At 37.9% G+C, this 25,387-nt stretch overlaps 1 protein-coding gene across 3 annotated transcripts in view; it reads right to left on the bottom strand.

Annotated features, from left to right (window-relative positions):
• GRIK2 (glutamate ionotropic receptor kainate type subunit 2) overlaps window positions 1-25,387 on the bottom strand; it is a gene marked incomplete at both ends in the record, with an annotated part of 584,968 nt that overhangs the window by 167,420 nt on the left and 392,161 nt on the right. For all 3 annotated transcript variants that reach the window (XM_084228044.1, XM_084228045.1, XM_084228046.1), the window contains one exon: window positions 3,588-3,794. In XM_084228044.1, coding sequence (XP_084084170.1) covers window positions 3,588-3,794 — 207 coding nt within the window. The remainder of the gene's footprint in view (window positions 1-3,587; window positions 3,795-25,387) is intronic.

Raw genomic sequence — 25,387 nt, forward strand, 5'->3', positions numbered from 1 at the left:
GCTAAATTCTCCCTGTTACAAATAAGGGAAGAGACCTAGGGCATTTCATTTAGAAAACCTAAAATTAGAAGTTTTTTCTCTCACTTTGTAATATGTATATAATTGTTTAAATAGTTAAGTATTCCTCTTGACAGTTTTAAAACCAGGGATGCTTTTCTGAAGGACCTGGCAAGTAACTCTCTGAAATGCGAACACTAAGGAAAATATCTATCTATAAGTTTCTGTGGGAAGGTAGGAAACTAACTTTGGTGGGTGAGTACCTAAAAACTATGTATTATCATAAATACGAGACTTATTTTTCCAAATAGCTAAACAGATTTCCATCCCTATTAGCAATTAAATTTAGGATGAACTATGTGTGATAAATGTTGCTTTGAAGTTTGCTTGAAGACTAGTTGTTTATCCTGAGAACATCTCTGTAATGTGTTGTATTTTCTTGGCTGTGTAGAAGGGTAACACTTCTTTCTGTCTTTGTAGTCTTAGTGAATTTCCTGGAATCTGCATAATTTTTTAGTTTAATGTTTACTCAATTAATTAATTACACAGTTTTGGATGGAGGATAGAGCATTAACTCTCAAACTTCAGGGATCATCAGAATCAATAGTTTTTTAAAAACAGGGATTGCTGGTCTCCACCTCAGAGCTTCAAAGCCAGTAGGATCTAGAGTAGGACATGAAAATTTGCATTTGTAACACATTCTAAAGTGATGCTATATCTGTAGTTCTTTGGAAAATACTTTGAGAACCAGTGATATAAGAAGGTTTTAACAGGTGGTGCAGGAATACGCTAATTAATAGCAGCTAATCTGTAACCATCTCCAAAAGTTAACAAAACTATGTAGTGGGGGAGCCTCCCTGGTGGCCTATGGGTTTAGTGACACAGTGTTATCACTGTAAAGGCCTGAGTTCAATCCCCTGCAGGGAGCTACCCAAGTATGGTCCCGCAGACCTCTTCTGTCTCGCCCACTGCTCCACTAGCATGTGTTTCAGTAAATCAGGCTGTTCTGCTCCCCACTTTGTCTCCAGTAAATCCTTTGATCCCTACAACTCTGGCCTACAGCCCAATTTCTTTCACCCAAAAAAAAAAAAAAAAAAAAAAAAAAAGCTACTATGCAGAGCATAAATTAGAATGCAGACAGAGAGAGAGATTTGTATAGAACAGACATTATTACAAGAACAGCCTATGCAGGGACACAGCCAGCCCAAGGCAAAGAAATAAGAATTGAAATAAATATACTAACCTCACTTTCCTCTCTCCCTTTCATTTCTGTTTGGGGAGTCCTGTTGATTTTATCCATAAAGGACAATCTTTAACATAGAAAGTAGAATTGAAAAGAACTGAGACTAGATTTAGACTGTGAAAAAGATTTTCATAGCAGATAAACAATAATCAAATGTAGAAGGGACTGTAACTATATTATAGAGGCATTTCTATGACCTTAGGATGATGGAAACTGCTGAAAGATTATGCAAGAGAAGATCATGATCACATTCCTCTTTCTGAAACAAGACCCTAACCAAAAACCAAAAATGATTAATGGATTAGGAGGGAAGGAGTCTCATATCAGGATATTATTCCAAGTGACAGTGAAGAGTTGGAGAGAAATGAACAGCTTTCAGAATTATGTAAGAAGCACACTCAATAAATAATTTGAGTTGATCATTAATCATTGGCTGGGAAATCTGTGAATTATTGTGCCATGAGCTGATAATAGGAAATACGTCAGAAGGAACTGATTCAGCATAAATAATAAATTCAGTCTAGAACATGCTACCTTTGAGGTACTTACATGATATTTAAGCATAAAATAAACTGTAAGTAGCCAGATAATGGGTCTAAGGCTCAGAACTGAAGCTTTAGAGCAGTGAAATTTAAGTACAAGAATGGTAATTAAACTATGGGGGAAGATGATCTTCCCAAGGAAAGAGATGAGAAGAGAACTTCAGGTGTTGATCTTATTATCAATCAGATTCTACTTTGCACTGAAACTAGCATACTCATACATATGCAAACTGGGTAGAGGTTGTACAAAGAGAAATATGTAGACTGTATTTTGATATTGATATGTCAATATATTTGATGCTGGATGTATAAGTACATTGAATATATTTATTATAATCATCATTCTAGTTTAATAGGTAAAACTCATAATATTGGGACCACTATAATATATCAGGGCTGTCACTGAGCAGAATGTTCATAAAAGACAAATGACTGTATGTATGTATGCATGCATATACATGAATATGTGCATGCATATATGTTCCAATATTTTTATCACTAATAAATTTTACATAGTTAGGGGTCTCCCTGCTGGTGCAAAGGGTTAAGTACCATACTATGAAGCAATCTGCAGCCTCTGCAGCACGAGTTCGATCCCCGGATGGCCAGGGAGCAACTTACATGGTGCAGCTGACCTCTCCTGACTCGCCTGCAGCTCCCCTCAGCAGTGTACTTCGGTCAATCTGCCTGTTCTGTTACCACTGTCTTTGGTGAATCCTTTCACCGCCCCCCCACATCTCTGGCCTGTACCCTAGCTCTTGTATTCATAAATAAATAAATCTTTAAAAAAATTTACATAGTTAAAATATAATACTCTATTTAAGCAGACCTGTGAGAAAGAACTGATCAAAGTCAAAATTTTAATAACTCCAAATCATTAAGAATGTTGAATATTTGAAAAAAAATTTTTTTATTTTTTTATTATGCTTCTAATCAGAACCTACTGTCACTATCTGGACAGATACATAGATAGATCTCCTTGACTCCCTTATTCTCGATAATGAACTTTGAAATCAACAGTAACAAAATATTTAGAAAATGCTGTAAAAATTTTCTATATTTTCTATATTTGGTAAGAATTTTTGTATAGGGTTCATGAAGCTTTTTTAAGGGTAAGTATTTTTACTAAGTTGTAGAAGTCTTAGCAACAGTTACATGTCATAATATTATGGAAAATATCAAAATAAACTTAATGCTAAAAAACAGAATCAAATTTTTATGACATTTAAAAAAGCTTATTTCAAACAAATGAATTAAGAAATTATGAATCTTTCCTAGCCAAGAAGGAATACAGGCCTATTCAATTGAAAAAATAAAATATTTATTTTCCTGCTTCAATATGCTTAATATTCTAGTTCTATTTTATGGACTATTTTATTACATACTTTTGGCATATAAATTTCTCTCATCTCTATGTTGAAGTATTCTATCCTAGTAAGGAAGTTTTTAATCATGAAATTGAAAGTTTGCATCATACATTTTTATGGTTCATTAAGAAGTTAAAATTATAAAAGTGAAAAAGAAACTCACATTTTGGAAACCACATTCCAATTTGCAATTAAGTCCAAATACTTACATATATTAATCACTAAATACTAGTGAATTGAAGACAGAAGTCTAATAGAACTATACATGCCCCTTGTTTTTAATGTGTGTGTACATATATATATACATACCATGAATTACTAAAAATAATGCACACTTAGAATATGTTAATGCTCTTTGCCATTATTTACCCTAACCATTAAAACAATATATTTTTAGCAATCTAACAAAGGTAATAAATAATGAGAAAAGGGACTTACATGATCAATTAATTCACGGACCATTCCATTCCATTGTCCATTGGCATCATCCTGAGCTCCATATTTCCCATCCTCCACAAGTCTAATTTCATATGTAAAGCCAAGGATTGTAGACAACTCTCTGAGGAGGTCAATGCAATAACCTTCAAATCGATCATTCCCATAGAGAGGTTTGTCAGACTTCTTAAACAAGACGTAGGGCTCTTCCTGGAAATAGTGAACATGAAGGTAGGAAGTCTCAGTAATCAGAAAGCCTATCATCAGAATCATAGCTATTCTTAGGAAATAGGAAACTTCATATTAACTTAGGATGACAATAAATGTTAACTTCTTATAATTTATATAGTTTGAAATATAAAAAGGCAGATTACTTCAGGGACATTTGGACTTCAGGTACATTTGGGCTTCAAAAGAGAATATTAGGATATACTAATATCACTGTGACTATATAATAAAAAAATATGCTCGCTATCATATCCTATATAAGATATAGCATGATAAGCTGCATATGCTACATATGATTTAATTGCACCAGGGTTGCAATAATCTAATTAAGTCAAACTATACCCAATGTCTAGTATGTCTTTTCAGAGGACTCTACTGATGAAAGAAAAATGTTACTGCCTAATTACCTAATACATTATATGAATTGGAGTATAAATTTTGTATGCATTATCACGTTCTGTCCTAACAATCATGAAATTACAAGGGCTATACTTAATTATAAGAGAAAAATAGTTTACTCTAGAATATAGAAAAAGAAATTAACATTTATCAAGTGCTTATACATTTAGTCAACATTTTATGGAAGATTTACTATATGCTATCCTTCCTCTGTATAAAAGAAATTCTTGAATCAGGAAGTTTACCAGATAAAGGAAGGAAATCAATAACACATAGAGTATATAAGAAGTAGAATACATACATGGTAAAAAACAAACAAAAAGCACTAGAACACCACAAAACTTAAAATAGGGATAGCATCAAGAACAACTGTAAGGTACTTGACAAAGTAGAAGGCAAGACAAAATTGAGTAATATGGCCTCCTTGGTGGCACAAGGGGTTAAGCACCACACTATGAAGCAATCCACAGCCTCTGCAGCACCAGTTCGATCTCCGGCCAGCCAGGGAGAAACCACATGGTGAGGGGGACCTTTCCTGTCTCGCCCGCTGCTCCCCTCAGCAGTGTATTTTGTCAGTCTGCCTGTTCTGTTCCCCACTCTGTCTCTGGTGAATCTTCTCACCCCCAAACCTTTCTGGCCTGTACCCCGGCTCTTGTATGCATAAATAAATAAATATTAAAAAAAAAAGAAAAAAAGTTGAGTAATATGTCTGGAAGTCTTCTGAGAAGATGAGAGATGAGGTGAAATCTGAAAGATGAAGAGCCCAGCCATTTGAAAATATGAAAAAAAGAACATTTCCAAAGACATCACAAATAAAAAGACCTGAGACCAATATGACAGTGGATTGTTCCAGGAAGAAGACAATAGCCATTAGAGAGACTGAAGTCACATTGAAATAGAGCAAAATTGGGGGTGGAGGGGAGGATATGCTCACAGTTTGTGGGTTCTTGTTGATGCACTCACAATTGCAACACAGCTCAGTCTCAGGGTGCAAAAGGGTTTATTTCCCAAATGGGAGATTGGGATAAGAAAAGCATTTCTAAGGCCACAAGTGGCCACTGTCTCATCCCAGAGAGTGTCCATAGTGTCCCATAGTCCAAATCAAAAGCTTCTCAAGCAAGATGGGCCCGACCCTCCCATAATAATCTGGAACTGGTGTTGTGTGGCAAGCGTTGAACCAGGAGCCAACTAATGTGTGGCAACTGGGGGTGGTCACAGGCTGCCACGGGTGTACCTCAGCAGTGACTCTCCTGAGCCATCTGTTTCCCTGAAGTTAAGGTCTGTTTCCCTTAAGCGGAGGAGGTCTCCTCCTGAAGCTTCTCCAAGCTGAGTCAAGCCTCTTCTCTCAACCTACCATAGTCTTCCTAAGCAGCCTTTAGCGGTGCCCACGCCTCACTTAAATCTCCCCTTACAGGATCCACCTTTCAAATCTGATTGGTCCACTTTCAGAGCCAGCTGTTTCCAAGACTTGATTGATGCTAGTGAAAGCTTGAGCCTGATTGGTGCCAGTGGGAGCACCTGTTTCACCCATTTTCCAAACCAACTATGGGTTCAAAAACAAAGTCCCAGTAGAAAGTCCAACCTGTCTCACACCAGAGCTGGGCAGGTAAGTCCTGCTGAATCTGAATGGCATTGACCAGGTTCAAACCTTACTGGCACATCTCCAAAACTGCCTCTGTTTTTACTTTTTTTCCTCCAAAACCCAAACATGGCTGCTCAGGTACTTGGGAGTTGGCTCTCAAGTAGGCCCAGGCTGATGCACCTCATCTGGGGGCTGCAGCACCTTCAAGAACCAGGAGCTGTGCGGGCCGCTCTTACATTATCTAGTAAGTGATGAAATTAGTTTAGCAAGGTGAGAAGGTGAGGATGAAGATTGAGGAGCCATGCATTGATGGCTCTGCAAGGCAGGCACTGTTTAAAAGGTGTTTGTTTAGAGAAAGGCAAATATAGCATGATTTTATGCATATGTGGAATACAAAAAAAAAAAAAAAAAAACAGGTTCAGACAAAATCAGACCAACAAAAACCCCTTGAAATCTGAGGAATTAAGATTACCAGATGGGGAACAGGAGGATGAAGGTGGGGAGCACAGTGTGAAGTGGACACAATGGACTCTGGTGGAAGACTATGGGTGTCTTGGTGTGGTGTGGTCACACACATTTGAAAGGTGTGAATCTGTACCTCTGTATCACACACAATTTGCAAACCAATGTTACCTCAAAAATTTTTTTAATAAAAATAATTGGCCTGTTCTCTGTCCTATGTAATAAAAATTTTTGGTAAAAAAAAAGTGTGTATTTTAACTCAAAGTTAAGAGAATTCATGATTTAGTACATTTTATCAGGGGCAGGTTGAAAATGGTTTGACAAACTGCTGTGAATAAAACAGGGTGCAACGGGCTTTATTATTTACTCTGACCCTGGTCAAAATCTCTGGGAGCTGCTCTTTTAGAGGAAGACATTGCAAGTGAAAAAGGTTAAAAAGTTCAATGTCAGTCCATTTAGGAACATGATCTCCTCTCCCCATCCCAAGAAGGACTGTCCACCACAAAGGCGTTTTGGATATGCCTGTGATGTGGCAGCTTCCCCACTCATCTTTGAAAAAATATTAATTACATCTTTTTCCCCATCCTTATAGATCCATGTAAGGTAGATAATGGTCACACCATTAGGATTAATGATGCATCCTGCAGTCTTGAATGCATGCCTGATGGCGGACACCTGGAGTGGGTTGTGGGCATACTTAGGGGCGTTCACCTGGACTGAGACTGGGGTTTAAAAGGGTGGCGTCACAGGGGACCAGAAGAAAGAGAAGAAAATGGAACCAGCAAAGAAGCAGAGGCCACAAGATAATGCCAGACAGCCCAGACAGAGTGAAGATGCACTGGGGGCTTGGAGGCCTGCCAGCCTCCTGGCCCCCCAGCACCCCTGCCTGCCCTGTACCTGGTAAAAGTCAATAAAAGCCTGAAAAAGCCACTGATTGCCCCAGAACTCCTCCTTCACCCGTCTGTTCCGGTCACAGAGAACCTGCACTGTCCCTGCCACTACAATCCACCGATCCTTAAACTATTTGTTGCACACTCTTGCCGGACCAGTTCCCTATTCTGAGACTACACTGTGTGTTAAAGAAGTTCAGCTCTCAGCACACTGATCCAGATAGGGGAATACTCCTGTCAAGTCCTTTCTTTACTGCACTCTACCTTGAAGACACTGCTTTTCCTTCAGTCTTTTTCCTCAGAAACTATCTTCAGTGTCACCTCCACAATCCTTATGGACAGAGGGATGTCTGATAGCTTCCTTAATGGGACAGATGGATACTCTTCCACCCTAAAAGATATTTTGCTTATTTTCTTCTCCTTTCCTCTTGACTGGATAGTCTTATCCAGATAACACATTTCCATGGATCATAGTTTAAATGACCTTGTTAGTTTGGAAAGAGAAGATGACTTGAAGCTAAACAGCTTTCTTGTGCTGGATATTCATATTCCAAGCATATTCAGGTCTCTCTTTTCTGGTTCTCCAACAACTTTTGAATCATTTCATATTTATCATATTGAGTAGCAAGTGCTGATTTATATCTTCTGGGTTAGACTTGAACAATTTATATGACAAGGTAGTTACCTAAATTTCCATCAAAAGCACCAGACATAGGGCTTTCATGGTGGCAGAGGGGTTAAGACTCAGTGCTATCAGCTTTGCAGCTTGAGTTTGATCCCCCACCAAGGAGATAAACCACATGGAACAACAGACTTCTCCTGTCTCACCTGCTGTCCTCTCTGCAGCGTACTTCAGTAAATATGCCAGTTTTGCTCCCATTCTGTCTCTGATGAATCATCTCACCTCCAGCACCTCTGGCCTACACCCCAATTCTTCTATGCAAAAAAGAAAAAGCACCAACCACCTCTAGACACAACAGATTTACAAATAAAATGACTGATGTAATAAATTGAATAGAAATGGATTGCTCTTGTCAACTGGGGATGTCAAGGAAACTTGAATTTGAAAGGGAAAAAAATTAAGACAGGTAAATTCCCCTTGGCATTCAGGTATTGTAGTAACAATCCTCAGGTCCATAACCCCTAAGTTGGTTAAGGGATGGAGGACACACCATGTTTCCCTGCCCTGGAGAGGACAGTCTGAGAATTCTATAAAATGGGAATCAAAAGAAGTATGATGGAAAAAATAAATGAACTCTATGGGTGTTAGTTTGGTTTCTGTTAGTTTTTTTCTTATAAATAAATCAATGGATAATTTTTATTTAAAATCCACAAATATTGATCATTTGTCAAGTTTTACACACCAAGTTAAAACATTACCACACATTTTCAAGTCTTTACTTTGTGCTAGCTCTTGTTCTGAGACTTTTCTTGGATTAATTTATTTATTCCTCATGACAGTTATGTGAGGTGATTTAAGATTATTTTTTCCGTTTTTTGGATAAAGAAACTGAGTTCAGGGTGTTATTAAGTATTTCAAGGACAAGAGTAAGAATAAGACCTCTCTGGTAAACTACTGGACCACTTACCACCACCACTTCCATATTAAATGGTTCCTAGTGATCATTTTCAAACTCCATGCAAATACATAATAGCATATATCTCATAATATATATTGTATAGCTTTATTTTTATTATTTTTCAATCAACCAGCATAGCCACCAGTTGATACTGCACGCAAAACTGTAATAATGCAATCAAAATACAATTGTAGAAAAGAATAAAAATATCCAGAAAATTAATTTTCTCCATCATAAATGATCTCTTTCCCTAAGAATATATGTTTTTGATATAAAAGTATCTTAAGAACTTGTGAAACTAGTATATCTAAAGCCCTTAAGATTTAAGTCTAAAAACATTTTCCCCTTTTTGTAGTATTAGATTATCATTTCCTCTATTTTAATTTTCTTCCAAAATATTTATGGTTTATTTTCATGCAAATTCAGAAAAAAATGTGGTGAACGTTAGTGGTTACTTAAGAGGAAGTGAGGCGTGTAAGAGAGATATATGTAAAATGTACCAAAGCAGAGAAAAATTGCAAAGTTTATTTTGTTTTTTATATCTCATTAAATTAGCTTTTCCTAGTACCCATTCTATCTATTAATTTACTCCTAAGCTAACAAAAAAAGTATCATAGTTAAATAAATTTGTTGAACTGTGTGAGATTAAAGAGCCTATTTAGATAAAAGTTTTAAAAAGGTTATATACCACTAAAAAAAAAAGTGGTAGCTTTTTAGTATTTATGGATGGCCACAATGTCAAATATGATCCTTCCAATATTCAATTCTGATAAGTAAGATACAGTTTTCCAGTTGTGATTTCTATCTCCAGCTACACTATGTCACAAGATAGTTTTACATCAAGTTATGATTCTCCTTTAGACTCTCTTTTTCTGTTTCACACAGCACAAGGATAAATAATAACCTAGCGTAAGAAAAGAAAAATGGTACCAGAAGCAATTACTGTACCACATACTGAGTTCAATGAATAATATGATAAAAGTCTCCTGGGCAACTTTACTGATTTCTCATATAGTCTTAAATCTCCACATCAGCATTTGCTAGAAGTAAAGGTACTTCATTCCACTGGCATCTGTAATAAGGATTTGTCAGCATTTCCACTATCAGCCCCATTTTTAAGAAACCCAATAACTCATGTATTTTTATCTGCATTAGACCAGGAGTTGGCACAGTATAAACCCAAAATGAGGTTCTGGAAAAGTAAAATATGTTTTAAGGTTGAGGAAACAAAATGTTTCATTTAAATGTAATAAAACATAATTTTAAGTTTATAACTCTCATATGCCTCTGTCTCTTAGAGCCTAATTATTTTATTTGTGTGTTACCCTTGGACTATTATCTTGCCTATGATATTAAAAAATAGGGATATAAATTATAAATTACTTTTATGAAATGTATAGAACATGCCCTATTACAATGCTATTCTATAACAATAAGGCTAAACTCATTTATTGATTAACTTATTCCAGCAGGTATTGAACTTCTCTTATGTACCACTATTCTTGTAGGTTTCAGGGATAAAAAAAAGTCATGAGGACAAAACAAAACAACACAGAAAATTACTGCTTTATGGAACTTCCAATGTAGTGATGAATTTGAAATTCTTATCTATTTTTATTATTCTGCGTCATTCCCATGGTACTTTGCTTCATTAATTATCAGTAGAAGAATATCATCAGCCAACACATTTTCAAGAAACATGACTACGTGTCTTGCTGCAGAGTATTTTGGTGAATGCTATGACCTGTGACACTGTGACTCTCAAATAATTTATTTGAGAAAATGGAAATTCAGTTAACTCCAACCTAGTTGTGCATTTACTATTAACACCAGAAAACTTTTAAAATCAGTTTGTGGCAACCAGCTGAAACTCCAGTTGCTTATGGTAAAAATATTCTCAACTAAGAATAGTATCAGAACAGTTAGAGGATAATGGTAATGGCTTTTAAATTTTCCTTAATATAGATAGGTTGACCAAAAAAAAAAAAAAAAAAAAAAAAAACACCTTTTCAATAGCATTATTCTTCTGGGCCAAATGAAAAGACATCACAATTTATAATAACAACATAAGGTGAAAAATAGTTTTGGAGATCGATTTTTAAAACAGAACAGTTTATATTTTCCCAAGAATCAGTTATTTCTTTTTATTTTCTAAGTCTTAGGGACATAATTCTTTTTATTCTTTCATTGATTGTACACTGCAAGCATTAAATAGTAAATAATAACAGAACAACTTGATTTTAAAGAGTGTATAGATCAAGATAAGGGCTACAAAATTGATTGAAGTAGAAAGCTGATGAGTGGTCAGCATGAAGTGCGGTAGCAAAGATACTGCTAAAGCTGGTTCTTGAGGAAGGTAAGTCAGCTCTTTAAAATTACAGAACTGGGCCTTCCTGGTGGCACAGGGGTTAAAGACAGCCCTATCAAGCTATCATCAGCCACTGCAGCACAAATTAAACCCCTGGCCTGAGAAGTAACCCACATGGCGCAGCAGACCTCTCCTGTCTTACCCGCTGCTCTATAGTGTATTTCAGTAGATCTGCCTATTCTGCTCCCGCCTCTCTGGTGAATCCTCTCACCACTGCCACCCCCCACTCCTGTTCCCGCACCTCTGGCTTACATCCCAGTTCTTGTTTTCATAAATAAATAAATCTTAAAAAAAAAAAAACTACAGAACTTACTCCTTAGGAAGAGAAAATAATAAGCCCTGAACGTCTTGTGCTAGATGCTCAAGAAAATGCAAAGCGGACAATCATGTTACTTAGGAAATTAAGGATAAAAGGACATAACCCTGGACAACATTAAGAGAAGATGAGTATTTCTTTAACAAATGTTTCAACTCACCATAACTCCTGACCATGGCTATCCCACTGCTCTAATAAGCAACACACCTGGATTTGTTAAGAATATGTAATGTATGATGTGATCCAGGAAAAGATTATAATAATTAAAAGGAGTGACTGTGCACCAACTCAATTGTAAAACTGTTCCTGACTGAGGTCAGATAATGGACCTCTAAGGGTAAAAATTGTAACTATAAAGATTATCAATAAATTATCATGTTCTTCTAAGCAAATGTGATTTGAAGTTTCTATCCAATGTTTAACAAGATACATGTTGATATTTTCATTTGATAACCTCATGCTCAAATATAAATGCAAAATATTTTTTATTAATTCACACTTTCATTCACTAATCCATCCATCCATGCATTCATTTTTTTAAAGATCATGTAATTCTCTATATAGATTTTTAGAACACAAGTCAGCAAATTTTCTCTTAGAAGACAAGTGGTAAATGCAGATACAACCATTGAAGACAAGTGGTAAATGCAGATAGGCCATTGTGGAGCAAATGTAGCCACATAAGAAATGATTAATCTGGCAAAAACTGTCAGAGTTTTGAGGAATTAAAATTTTTAGGAACTCTGGAATCAAATAAAAAAAAAAACTTAGAACAACCAGGAGAATGCTTTGTGAGGAATAAAACTGCAGAATTTCATAGAAGAGCTAGGTGGCATATCAACTTACCCTGTTATTACTCTTCTCCACTTTTGAATTCTGTAGCAACAATGAAGATGGCATCCTACAGTGTTGGTGCTGATTGTGGGCACCATAGATATGGGTCTTTTCTCAAACAAGGTAGTTCTATATTTTGAGCTGGGTGATGGCCCCCTGAAAGACAGACTCAAGGTCCTACTCCAACAGGAGTTTCCCTAGTGTTGAAGTTGTTTGACAGGTAGTGTTTTCCTAAGTACTAAAGGCAAATATATCAGCACTGCCTCCTAAGCAATAGATAACAGCCAAGGCATGGCATAGGCTGACAAAGTGCCTGGAAAAAAGAGGCTGGCGAAAGTGATACTTGTGAGGACTAGGACTATGTAAAGCTCCTGTATATTCAAGGAAATCTAGAAGCCCACACAAATGTCTAAGTAGTATGCTCATAAAAGCTCATGAGATCACAACCCTCACAAGGCAGCTGGGCTTAAGGAGGAGGAACAGTGAGTTGCAGGGACAGCATGTATGGAGGATGTTGTGCCTCTCCTATACCCCCAAACTATTACTACAAGCCTCATATTCCACCCCCAGCACTTACTGGCCTGAGCAGGCCACCCTCCTCCAAACCCAAGAGTAGATCTCAAATGCATTCATCAAAAACAAAAACAAAACAAAACAACAACCAAAAAATCACCATATTTGTAACTGTGTGGTAAATCATTTCGCAATATATACATATATCAAATCATTATGTATTATGTAATTTCAATACAGTGGTATATGTTAATTATATCTCAATAAAAAGAATAAATAAAACACATCTTGTGTTCTCTAATTGCTATGGTATATTCCATAACACAATTACAATACATATGGTAATAATATTAAGTATAAAAACCTTGCATAATAGTGGGCCTCCCTGCTGATGCAAGGAGTTAAGCACAGCACTGTGAAGCTATCTGTAGCCTCTGCAGCACTAGTTCTATCCCCCGCCAGCCTGGGAGCAACACACATGGTGCAGCAGACCTCTTCTGACATGCTGGCTGCTCCCCTCAGCAGTGTATTTCACTCAGTCTGCCTGTTCTGTTCCCCACTCTGTCTCTGGTGAATCCTCTCACCACTGGCACCTCTTGCCTATACACCAGTTCTTGTATGCATAAATAAATAAATCTTAAGGAAAAAAAAAAGAGTCTTGCATAATAGTATAATGGAAACTGCTGTAGGCTGTGTTAAAATCCAGGTTAAAATATTCAATACTAGTTGAACTACTAGTATAATGCAATACTAGTTTAATTATTGTTTATGGATGATTACATTTATTCTATTAATTTGTTCTGGCAAGCCATTGTTGATAATAGCTCATTATTTTCCAACTCTAATCCCAATAGCAAGCTACCCAGCACAGAACATAGGGAGGTGTTCTCCACTACACATTTACTCTCCCATTGTTCAAATGTGATTGATGGATCTAAGGGAATCTTAATTCTATCTAAAATTTCTCTGATCTCTTTTCCCTATTCTTTCAAAGAGTAACAGTAGAAATAAAAATAAATATTCCTCTAAGTATAGAATAGTAGAGTCTATTTTGTAGGTCAATCACCTTGTTCAATAAGAAATTAACACTGAGATATAATTTCTCAAGTCTCTTATTTTACATTATTCATTCTCCTTTAAGAGCATGCTTCATCTTTTCACTTTGAAATTATCATCCAATACGCCTACCTTTACTTTTTTCTCCTTTTTCACTTTCTATTCTATTTTCTATTTCCATTATAGAGTTTATTCTCTATGAAATGAATGAACATAAAACATTTTCTATTTCTATTCTAGAGTTTATTCTCTATAAAATGAATAAATACATCATAAATATTAATATCTATTTATCCATTCATTTAACAACCATTTAATAGCTCCCTGTAACTTTCTGGGAATTATTCTCTATCATGAAGATGCAAAATCCAATAATAAAGGGTATCTGCTCATAGGAAACATTATAGGCTAGTGAGCAAAACAAAAATTAAGTAAGTACAAACTAAAGTCACAAAGAAATGGCATTTGAATTCAGTTCTCAGCTCTGATTTTACATAGAAATTAATTTTTACAATTAAAATTACAACACTCTCCTGCACCTCTGGCCTGTACCCCAGTTCTTGTATGCATAAATAAATAAATCTTTAAAAAATAAATTATTATAAAGAAACATGAGGAATTTTCTTTAGCCAGTATTTTCTGAATATATCTACAGAGAAGTTTTGGATGTGCTGTATCATATATATGTGTATATATATATATATATATATATATATATATATATATCTCAGAAGTGTAGAGGACATGTTGAAATTCTGATGCAACAAATAATAAGCATGGGATATTATTGCTACAGGGCATAGAAAGCACATACTGTATTATAAAAGTATTGCTTTGTTTCCAAGATCAGAGAGCACTTTATTTGCCAACAACTACAAATAAAAAAGTTCAAAAGAGGTAATATAAATTTAGATAAAAAAAATCTACAAAAAAAAACTACAAAGTTCTGACATATATGAAAAAAATATAGTTTATGACCTTTGGCTCCAATTACATGTGAGTACAGTATAAAGTATTCTCCATGTAATACGATTTTTTCAAGCAGCTATGTTGCAAAGGCATTCCTTTTCTATTAGTTCTCAGATTAAGGAGAGAAAAACATTTCATTTGTTTGTCCAATATAGGGATTCTCAAACAGATGGTAAAAATAAATTAATTAGATTTTTGTTTTAATCAATTACTACATAAAAAATAAAGCTGAGCATTTAGAACATAAAATTTACAGGATTTCAAGTTAACAATACTCATTTAGGTGTCTAATGAATGACATACTTTGATGGCATAAATTCTTTATGAGGTGTACACTTAATAAAATATATTGATTGACAAATAGATAAGGACCTGGGGACTCATCTGTCATCATTAATTCCTAGGGGCCTCCCTGATGGAGCAGGCGGTGTGAGCACAGCACTATGAAGCTGTCCCCAGCCTCTGCAGTGGGGTTTCGATCCTCGCCAGCCAGTGAGAATCCTGCATGGCAACCAGACCTCTCCTGTCTTGCCCACTGCTCCCCTCAGCAGTGAATTTCATCATTCTGCCTATTCTGTTCCCCGTTCTGTCTCTGGTGAATCCTCTCACCCTCCAGTACATCTGGCCTGTACCCCGGTTCTTGTATAAAATAAAATAAATCTTTAAAAAAATAAAATAAAATATTAATTCCTAGATGGAAAGCACTCACTTTACTGATATCAGTACCTATTTTTTTTAATTTACTTTGGTGAGCTTAATTAGAATCAGGATAAAGTCTGTTATTAAGATACCATATACCTTTGAATCAAATACAACATTGTAAACCAACACTACTTCAGTTAACAAAAAGTACCAATTAAATCACAAATAAAGAAAACAATTAGGAATCACTGTCAAGTGATTAGTTTTATTGAAAACACAGAAACTAGAACCTAAGAATCAGACATCAAACAAAAAGTGGGGGGTTAAGTCAGAAGTGCCAAACATGATCTAGAATTTACTGGACATAAGTGTTACCATCTTGTTATCTTACAACCACCACTTCGCATAGAATGGATAAGAGAATTTTAAGCCTGACTCACAGATCAGCATATACTTATTTTGTACCAGTCATTATCTTCCTGAAAACCCTGGATTTATGATTTCTTGTCAAACCAAACAGACTACAGCAAGTTATAGGACTGAATCAACAGAAGTGTCAAGATAGGAAAAAGACCATGCAGCAGTCAGATGATTCAATGACAGCATACATTGTTCTCTATGTCACCAATATTCATAACACCAACTGCCATCTATTTTGATAACTCCAAATCTTCCATCCAGCCTAGATCATTCTAGGCTAGTGGTGATAAATTCTACTAAAAAAAAGAATTCTTGGGGGCCTCTCTGGTGGTGCAAGGGGTTAAAGACAGCACTATGAAGCTATCTGCAGCCTCTGCAGCACGAGATTGATCCCTGGCCGGCCACAGAGCAACCCACATGGAGCAGCAGACCTCTCCTTCCTATTCCACTGTTCCCTTCAGCAGTATTTCAGTTATTATGCCTGTTCTGCTCCCCACTCTGTCTCCTAAAAACGAGGCTCTAGCAAAGGAACCTGACAAATAGGATGATTGTAAAGAGAAGTCCCAGGATTACAGTTGAGCAAGAGCCCTAAAGGAATAGAAGGTTTTTTGCAGGTTCATCAGCAGAACACATGACTGCAGGATGGCTCTCAATGGCCTAAGGGGCCCAGAAGTAATCAGGTACATCTGCCATTAAGAGAAAATTTTTATTTTATTTTTTTAATTTTTTTAAAAAAGATTTTATTTATTTATATAAGCACCGGGTACAGTCAGAAGCATGGGAGGGTGAGAGAATTCACCAGAGCCAGAGCAGGGAGCAGAGCAGGCAGAAGGACTGAAGTACACTGCTGAAGGGAGCAGCGGGCGGCTGGAGAGGTCTGCGTACCATGTGGGACACTTGCTCGGTGGCCGGGGATCGAACCTGCTCTGCAGAGGCTGAGGGCAGTTTCTCAACCCAGCACTCAACTGCTGCGCCACAGGGGAGGCCCAAGAGAAAATTTTTAAAGCTTAGTGTGTTTCAGGATGAATTAATGATGCTTTCATAGAAAGTTAATGACTGGATTAAAATTAGAACTTTCTTACAAGACACACTCTGGCCCAAATAAATACATAAAAAACAGACCACAAGGATAAGTAAATAGTCTGTTGAATGTAGCAAATGCTGTGAAAATAATTCCTCTTTTTATATGTTTCTGTTGCACTACTCTGCAACCTCCAGTTCCTTTCTTTTTAAATGAGGTTAGCTTATCATAACATAAAAAACTAACAAAACAATTAAATATAACTATGGGATAGTCACTATCAAATTTATCTAAAAGCAATATAAGGGCCTCCCTGGTGGTGCAGTGGTTAAGCCCTGGGATGCGATGTTTCCCGCAGTCTTTGCAGCACCGCTTCGATCCCCAGCAGGCCAGCGAGGGTCCCACATGGCACGCAAACCCCTCCTGCCATGCCCACTGCTCCCCTCAGCAGTGTCCTCCGTCTTTCTGCCTGTTCTGCTCTGGCTCTGGTGAAGTCTCTCACCCTCCCAGGCTTCTGACTGTACCCAGTGCTTGTATAAACAAATAAATCAATCTTAAAAAAAAAAAAATGTTTAAAATAAATAAATAAAAATAAAAGCAATATAATAATCAAAAATGTAGCAATTTTGAAATATTTTTCAAGTATATCCTATAATAATACATCTCTGGTGCCTTCTGGATGATGCAGAGGTTAAAGACACAGCACTATCAAGCTAGTGCCACCCACTGCAGCCTGAATTCAGTCCCCAGATGGCCAGGGAGCTGACCCACATCGTGCAGTGGACCTCTCATGTCTAGCCTGCTGCTCCCCTCAGCAGTGTATTTCAGTACATCTGCTTGTTCTGTTCTCTACTCTCGCTGGTGAATATGCTCACCCCTCCAAACTCTGGCCTACACCCCAGTTCTTGTGTGCATAAATAAAGAAATCTTTAAGGAGCAACATGGCGGCGAGGAGACACTGCGAGTAAGATCTCCCATTAAAAAAAGTTAATAGGGAGGAAAAGCGGCAGGTCCCAGTGAGAACTGGGACACGGAAGATAAAGGGGTGACTCCAGCAAACTACCCGAAGAAGAAAGTTGCCATAAAAGAGGACGAGAAGGGAGGGAAGCGCAGAACCCTGCTCCCCTCCCCCGCCCACAGAGGCGGCACTCTCCGACCAGCAGAGAGGAGGGAAACAACAAACCAAAACGGCCACCAAGAACAAAGGACGCAGCAAGCGGGACTGTGAGTGGAAAGGAACTATTGCAGCCACCACACCCCGTGAACGGGAGCTGAGGCGAACCCTGCAGGATTCGCCCGCAGTGGTGAGCGAACGGCTCCTGGCACCATTAGAGAAGAACACGCACACAGCCCAGGCTGCCGGTAAGCTGGCGCGGAAAAGGGCGCGCTCAGCACGCTTGAAAAGCAAGTGCAGACGGGGATAGTGGCTGCCCAGGTCCCCACGCCTGAGACCTAGGCTTGGGAGACGACCTAGGCTTGCGGGGAGACGCGCGGAGGTCCTCACTGAGGTGAAGGTCCCTCCCTGAGTAAGCAGGAACCAGGCGCCCAGGCACGGGAGCGGTGCAAAAGGCGCCATTCCCGCGCCACTGAACTGGGCTACAGCCCGCGTCCTGGAACTGAGGGCTTTGGAACTGAGACCCGGGGCACGAAATTAGGGGCGGGGGTTCCCCACGATGGTGGGGCACAAGGCAGACACAGCACCCCAAAGCCGTTGAGGTGTACCCTACCATCCCCGCTCTGTTCCCTGTTCCACGGGGTGGAAAATCAGCTCCCCAAGGGCTCTAGGAGAGATCTCTGGCGCCACCTAGCAACTTGAAGCCAGCACAGGCTCCTGAAGGAGCTAGTGGCCAGCTGGGGAGTTAGCCCACACCAGGCCCCTTCCGAACAAGTAGTCTGAGCAAACAGGGAGAGCGAGCACCCACAGCCGGGGCAGACCAGGCACGCAGAAGAGTGTGCCTGAGACCAGACGCGCAGGGAGTGTGTCCCACATCACCATTTTAGAACAGGGACATTTCTTCAGTAAAGACTACCTGCAGAAGGCTTCCTCAGGAGCCAGAGGTGAGCGGGGGAAGTTCGCCCACGCCAGACCCCCTCTGGCCTGCAGTCCAAGCCCAGAGGGGGAGCAGGAACCTACCGCCGGGGCAGACCAGGCGCACAGGGGAGTGTGTCCCCACATCGACATTTTAGGACAGGGACCTTTCTCCAATAAAGACTGCTTGAAACTGACAGATGACTCCTGGAGGAACCAGAGGGGACCAGAGAAGCTCACCCAAGATGCCGGCCAGTCCCAACAACACAGTGTCCCAACGCATACGGCAAATTAGAAAACAGACAGTAGGGAGGAGAAGAACCACACGCAACCTAGCAACTCTCCAGAGAAAAAGCACACCACAAAGAGAAAACCAGCCCCCAGATTGCAACGACAGTAACTTGGAAGAACTTCTGAGCCTTCCAGAAAGAGAATTTAAAATTACCGTGATTAAAAAACTGACAGAAGTCATAAAGGAAAACAATGATAAGGGAAAAATAATCAACGATCAGAAGAATGAAATTGAGTCCCTAAAGAGGGAAGTAAAAGAAATGCAGGAGATCAAAGAATTAGTGGAAGAACTAAAGAATTCTGGGAAAAGCAATGAAAGCAGAATTGATGAAATGGAAGAACGAATAAGTGCTCTTGAAGACACAGAAATAAAAAGAACCAAAACAGAAAAGGAAAGAGAAGTACGAAGGAAAAAGAATGAAGAAAGACTTCGGGAACTATCTGACTCCATGAGGAAAGGAAATATAAGAGTTATAGGAATACCAGAAGGAGAGGAGAGAGAAGTAGGAACAGAGAAAATATTCAAAGAGATAATTGAAGAGAACTTCCCAAATGTGAAGAAGGAGCTGAAAATTGATATACAAGATGCAAGAAGAACACCAATCTTCCACGACGAAAGGAAAAATACAGCAAGACACATAATAGTAAAGCTCCCAAGAATCCAGGACAAGGAAAAAATAATGAAGCTGGCAAGAGGGAAGAAACAGATAACATTCAAAGGAAAGCCAATCAGGCTGACATCAGACTTCTCCGAAGAAACACTACGGGCGAGGAGAGAGAGGAGGGACATAGTCAACAGACTCCAAGAAAACAGATGCCAACCAAGAATACTCTATCCCGCAAAGCTCTCCTTCCTCTTTGAAGAAAGAATATGGACCTTCCCAGACAAACAGAAACTCCGGAATTTCATTGCAACTAAACCCCCACTCCAAAAAATACTACAAGGAGTCCTAAAGCCAGAACCTCAGAGGGACGAATAACAATGAAAGAAGGCCAAAAAAAAAAAGTTATTAAAAGAATAAATAAATAAAATCAAAGGAAAGACAAACACAATGGCAAATACAGATGTTAACATATCAATATTAACTCTAAATGTAAATGGAATAAACTCTTCAATAAAAAGACACAGAGTTGCAGCCTGGATTAAGAAACAAAACCCAACCTTTTGCTGTCTCCAGGAAACACATTTAGCTACAAAAGATAAAAATAGGCTCAAAGTTAAAGGATGGAAAACAATCCTACAAGCAAATGGACCAAAAAAGAAAGCAGGAACAGCTATACTTATATCAGATAAAACAGATTTCAAACTCAAAAAGACAAAAAGAGACCCCAATGGTCACTACATTATGATCAAGGGGACAATACTTCAAGAAGAAATAACACTCATTAACATATACTCACCAAACGAAGGAGCACCAAAATATATCAGACAACTGTTGTCCTCTCTGAAAACAGACATCAGAGAAAACACATACGTAGTGGGAGACTTCAACACACCACTATCAACAATGGATAGATCAACAAGACAAAAAATAAGAAACCAAAGCTCTAAATAAGGACCTAGAGCAATTGGGCTTAACAGACATCTATAGAACACTAAACCCCAAAAAAACGGAGTGCACATTTTTCTCAAGCGCACATGGATCATTCTCCAGGATCGATCACATACTGGGGCACAAGACAAACATCAACAGATACACCAAGATTGAAATCATATCAACCATCTTTTCTGACCATGAAGGCATCAAACTAGAAATAAACCATAAAAAGAAGGCAAGGAACTTTCCTACCTCATGGAGATTAAAAACCACACTGCTGGAAGACCACTGGACTAATGAGGAGATCAAAGAAGAAATTAAAAAAATTTTTGAATTGAACGACAAGGAAGACACCAATATCCTAAATGTATGGGATGCAGCAAAAGCAGTAATAAGAGGAAAATATATAGCAATAGAAGCTCACATCAAGAAACAAGAAAGAACTCAAAGAAACAACCTAATCTCGAAGCTCAAAGATCTAGAAAAAGAACAACAAAAAAACCCCAAAACCAGTAGAAGAAAAGAAATAATAAAAACCAAAGCAGAAATAAATGAAATTGAAACTAAAAAAACAATCCAAAAGATCAATGAAACCAAGAGCTGGTTCTTTGAAAAAATCAATAAAATAGACAAACCCCTAGCCAGGCTCACAAAGGAAAAAAGGGAGAAAGCACAAATAAACAGGATCATCAAAGAGAGAGGAGAAATCACAACGGACACAGCAGAAATCAAAAGAATAATCAGTAACTACTATGAACAGTTATATGGAAACAAGTTTAACAATCTAGAGGAGATGGACAAATTCCTACAACTCTACAATCACCCAAAGCTAGATAAAGAAGAAATAGAACACCTAAACAGACCAATTACAATTAGCGAAATTGAAATGGTAATCAAAAACCTCCCCAAAAACAAAAGCCCAGGACCTGATGGATTTACAAATGAATTCTACCAAACATTCAGAGACGAATTAGTGCCTATCCTTCACAAACTCTTCCAAAAAATTGAGAAGGAAGGGACAATACCAAACACGTTCTATGAAGCCAACATTACACTAATACCAAAACCGAACAAGGACAACACAAAAAAGGAAAACTACAGGCCAATCTCCCTAATGAACACTGATGCAAAAATCCTCAATAAAATTTTAGCCATCAGAATCCAACAATGTATCCATAAGATAATTCACCACGACCAAGTTGGATTCATTCCAGGGGCACAAGGATGGTTTAACATCCGAAAATCAATCAACGTTAACCAACACATCAACAAAAAGAAATATAAAAACCATATGATAATATCAATAGATGCTGAGAAAGCTTTCGACAAAGTGCAACACCCATTCATGATAAAAGCCCTTGAAATTCTTGGGATACAAGGAACATACCTCAACATCATAAAGGCCATCTATGACAAGCCAACAGCCAGTATCATTCTCAATGGTGAAAAGCTGAAAGCAATTCCATTAAGATCTGGAACAAGACAAGGATGTCCACTCTCACCACTGCTTTTCAATATAATACTGGAAGTCCTAGCCAGGGCAATAAGACAAGAGAAAGACATCCAAGGAATCCAAATAGGAAAAGAAGAAGTCAAACTATCACTATTTGCAGACGATATGATATTATACATAGAGAACCCCAAAAACTCCACAGAAAAGCTAATTCAACTCATCAATCAGTTCAGTAAAGTGGCAGGATACAAAATCAACACGCAAACGTCAGTAGCCTTCCTATACACAAACAATAAATCTGAAGAAGAAGAAATCAAAAAAACCATCCCTTTTGTTATTGAAACAAAAAAAATCAAATATTTGGGAATAAATCTAACAAAAGAGGTAAAGGACCTATACAAAGAAAACTATAAAACACTGTTAAAAGAAATAGAAGAAGACACAAAGAAATGGAGAGACATCCCCTGCTTGTGGATTGGAAGAATAAACATTATTAAAATGGCCATCCTTCCAAAAGCAATATACAGATTCAATGCTATTCCAATCAAAATTTCAATGTCATTCTTCAAAGAAATAGAACAATTATTGATGAAATTCATATGGAATCACAAAAAACCCCGAATAGCCAAAGCTCTCCTGAAAAAAAAAGAAGGGAATGGAGGCATTACACTCCCAGACTTCAAACTATACTACAAAGCCATAATCATCAAAACTGCATGGTATTGGAACAAGAACAGACATACAGACCAATGGAATCGAATAGAAAATCCAGAAATAAACCCACAGATTTATGGTCAACTAATCTTTGACAAAGGAGCAAAGACTATGCATTGGAGCAAAGAAAGTTTGTTCAATAAATGGTGCTGGGAAAACTGGGTTGATACATGCAAAAGAATGAAGCTTGACCACTACCTCACACCATACACAAAAATCAACTCAAAATGGATTAAAGAACTAGACATAAGACCTGAAACCATAAAATATATAGAAGGAAATATAGGCAAAACACTACGTGATTTGCACATCAAAGACATCTTTACAGACACATCACCCAAAGCAGTGATAGTGAAGGCAAAGATAAACAGCTGGGACTACATCAAATTAAAGAGCTTCTGCACAGCAAAAGAGACAATAACAAAAACAAAGAGAAACCCCACCAACTGGGAGAACATTTTTGCACCCAACACTAATGATAAAGGACTGATCACAAAAATCTGCAAAGAGCTGATGAGACTCAACAACAACAAAGAAAAGAATCCAGTCAAAAAATGGGCAGAAGAGCTAAAAAGAAACTTCTCTGAAGAGGAAATGCAAATGGCCAACAGGCATATGAAAAAATGTTCAACATCACTTGCCATCAGGGAAATGCAAATCAAAACTACCATGAGATACCATCTTACACCAGTGAGAATGGCACATATTAAAAAAACTAGCAACAACAAATGCTGGCGAGGGTGTGGAGAAAAAGGAACTCTTCTGCACTGTTGGTGGGAGTGCAAACTGGTCCAACCACTGTGGAAAGCTGTGTGGAGATTTCTGGACCTACTAAACATAGAGCTTCCATATGATCCAGCAATTCCACTCCTAGGTATTTACCCAAAGGACACAGAAACATCAATTCCAAAGAACACCTGCACCCCTATGTTTATAGCCGCACTGTTTACAATAGCTAAGCTTTGGAAACAACCCAAATGCCCAAAAATAGATGACTGGATCAATAAGATGTGGTACATATACACCATGGAATATTACTCAGCATTCAAAAAAGATAAACACATGCAATTTGCAGCAACATGGATGGCACTGGAAGGGATCATGCTCAGCGAAATAAGCCAAAAAGAAAAAGAAAAATACCGGATGGTCTCACTCATAGCAGGAATCTAGAAAACTTAAATAAGGGACCAGGAAAATGAATAACTATAAGAAAGTGAAAATCAAAATCAACAAAAAACTATGAACCAGAGACACTTTTAGGGGGGCGGGGGCGGGAGGGGAGGGATTGGGGTCAGAATGGGGGGGCTGCAATTGTATGGGGAATATAACAATAAAATTTATTATAAAAATAAAAAAAAAAGAAAAAAGAAAATGAGCTGACTCATGCCCTGTGGACCAGGCGGAGAAAAAAAAAAAAAAAAGAAATCTTTAATAAAAATGGTACATCTATGGAATACAAGCTTTGTTACCATTCAGAACTTGGTTTTATATGTTCATCATAAATATAAGTACAACTAGAAAAATTAATGATAGTCTGTACAATTAACCAAAGCATTATATATGATAATGTATATTAATGTTTTAGTGTCCATTCTTGAAAAACAATTAATTGGAAAACTCAGATTAAAATGTCTCCTTGAGAATGAATCTATTAGCATAGTTAATAATAAGAAAACAACATATCATCAAAACAAGGGAAATGGATTCAATGAAGTTCTTACTAAAGGCCAATAAAAATAAAATAGACAAAGGCAATTAAATATTAGTAAGGGAAGAAATGAAATTATAGCTACGTATTAGATACATAAGTAAATATCTAAACAACCAGAGGCAATGACTTGTAGATCTCTTAAATAGAGGGATATTTCCATATAGTGACTTGAGGTAAGTGAATCATTCAAAAATAAAATAATTTCATATATTTATGTCATAAAATAATTTGTCATTGTTTGAATTCATAAATAGGGTCCACAAATGCTGTTTCAAAAATAATCAAAAATCTGTTCTCATAAACTCTATTTGATATTCTCCTGAAATTATGATATGTGTTCTTTTTTGGGTTTTTTTTGTTTTTTGTTTTTTGTTTTTTTTTGTGGGACCATTGCCTGTGGCCGGGGATCGAACTGGCACTGTAGAGGCTGCGGGCAGCCTCGCAATCCAGTGCTCAACTGCTGCGCCACCAGGGGAGGCCCTGGTATGTGTTCTTTTTAACTTTAACTTATAAAATTACTAATTTGTATTGTTATTGTATAGTTCTCTCCAAATCTTCATTGAAAATTGTATTGGAAAACAAGGCCTCCCCGGTGGCACAGCGGTTGAATGCTGGGTTGCGAAGCTGCCCACAGCCTCTGCGGCGCCGGTTCGATCCCCGGCTGTTCCCCGGCCACCAGAGGAGGGTCCCACATGGTGCACGGACCTCTCCTCCCGCCCGCTGCTCCCCTCAGCAGTGTACTTCGGTCCTTCTGCTCCCCACTCTGGCTCTGGTGAATTCTCTCACC

This window comes from Talpa europaea (assembly GCF_964194135.1).
Source record: "Talpa europaea genome assembly, chromosome: 2".
In the NCBI taxonomy this organism is placed as follows: domain Eukaryota; kingdom Metazoa; phylum Chordata; class Mammalia; order Eulipotyphla; family Talpidae; genus Talpa; species Talpa europaea.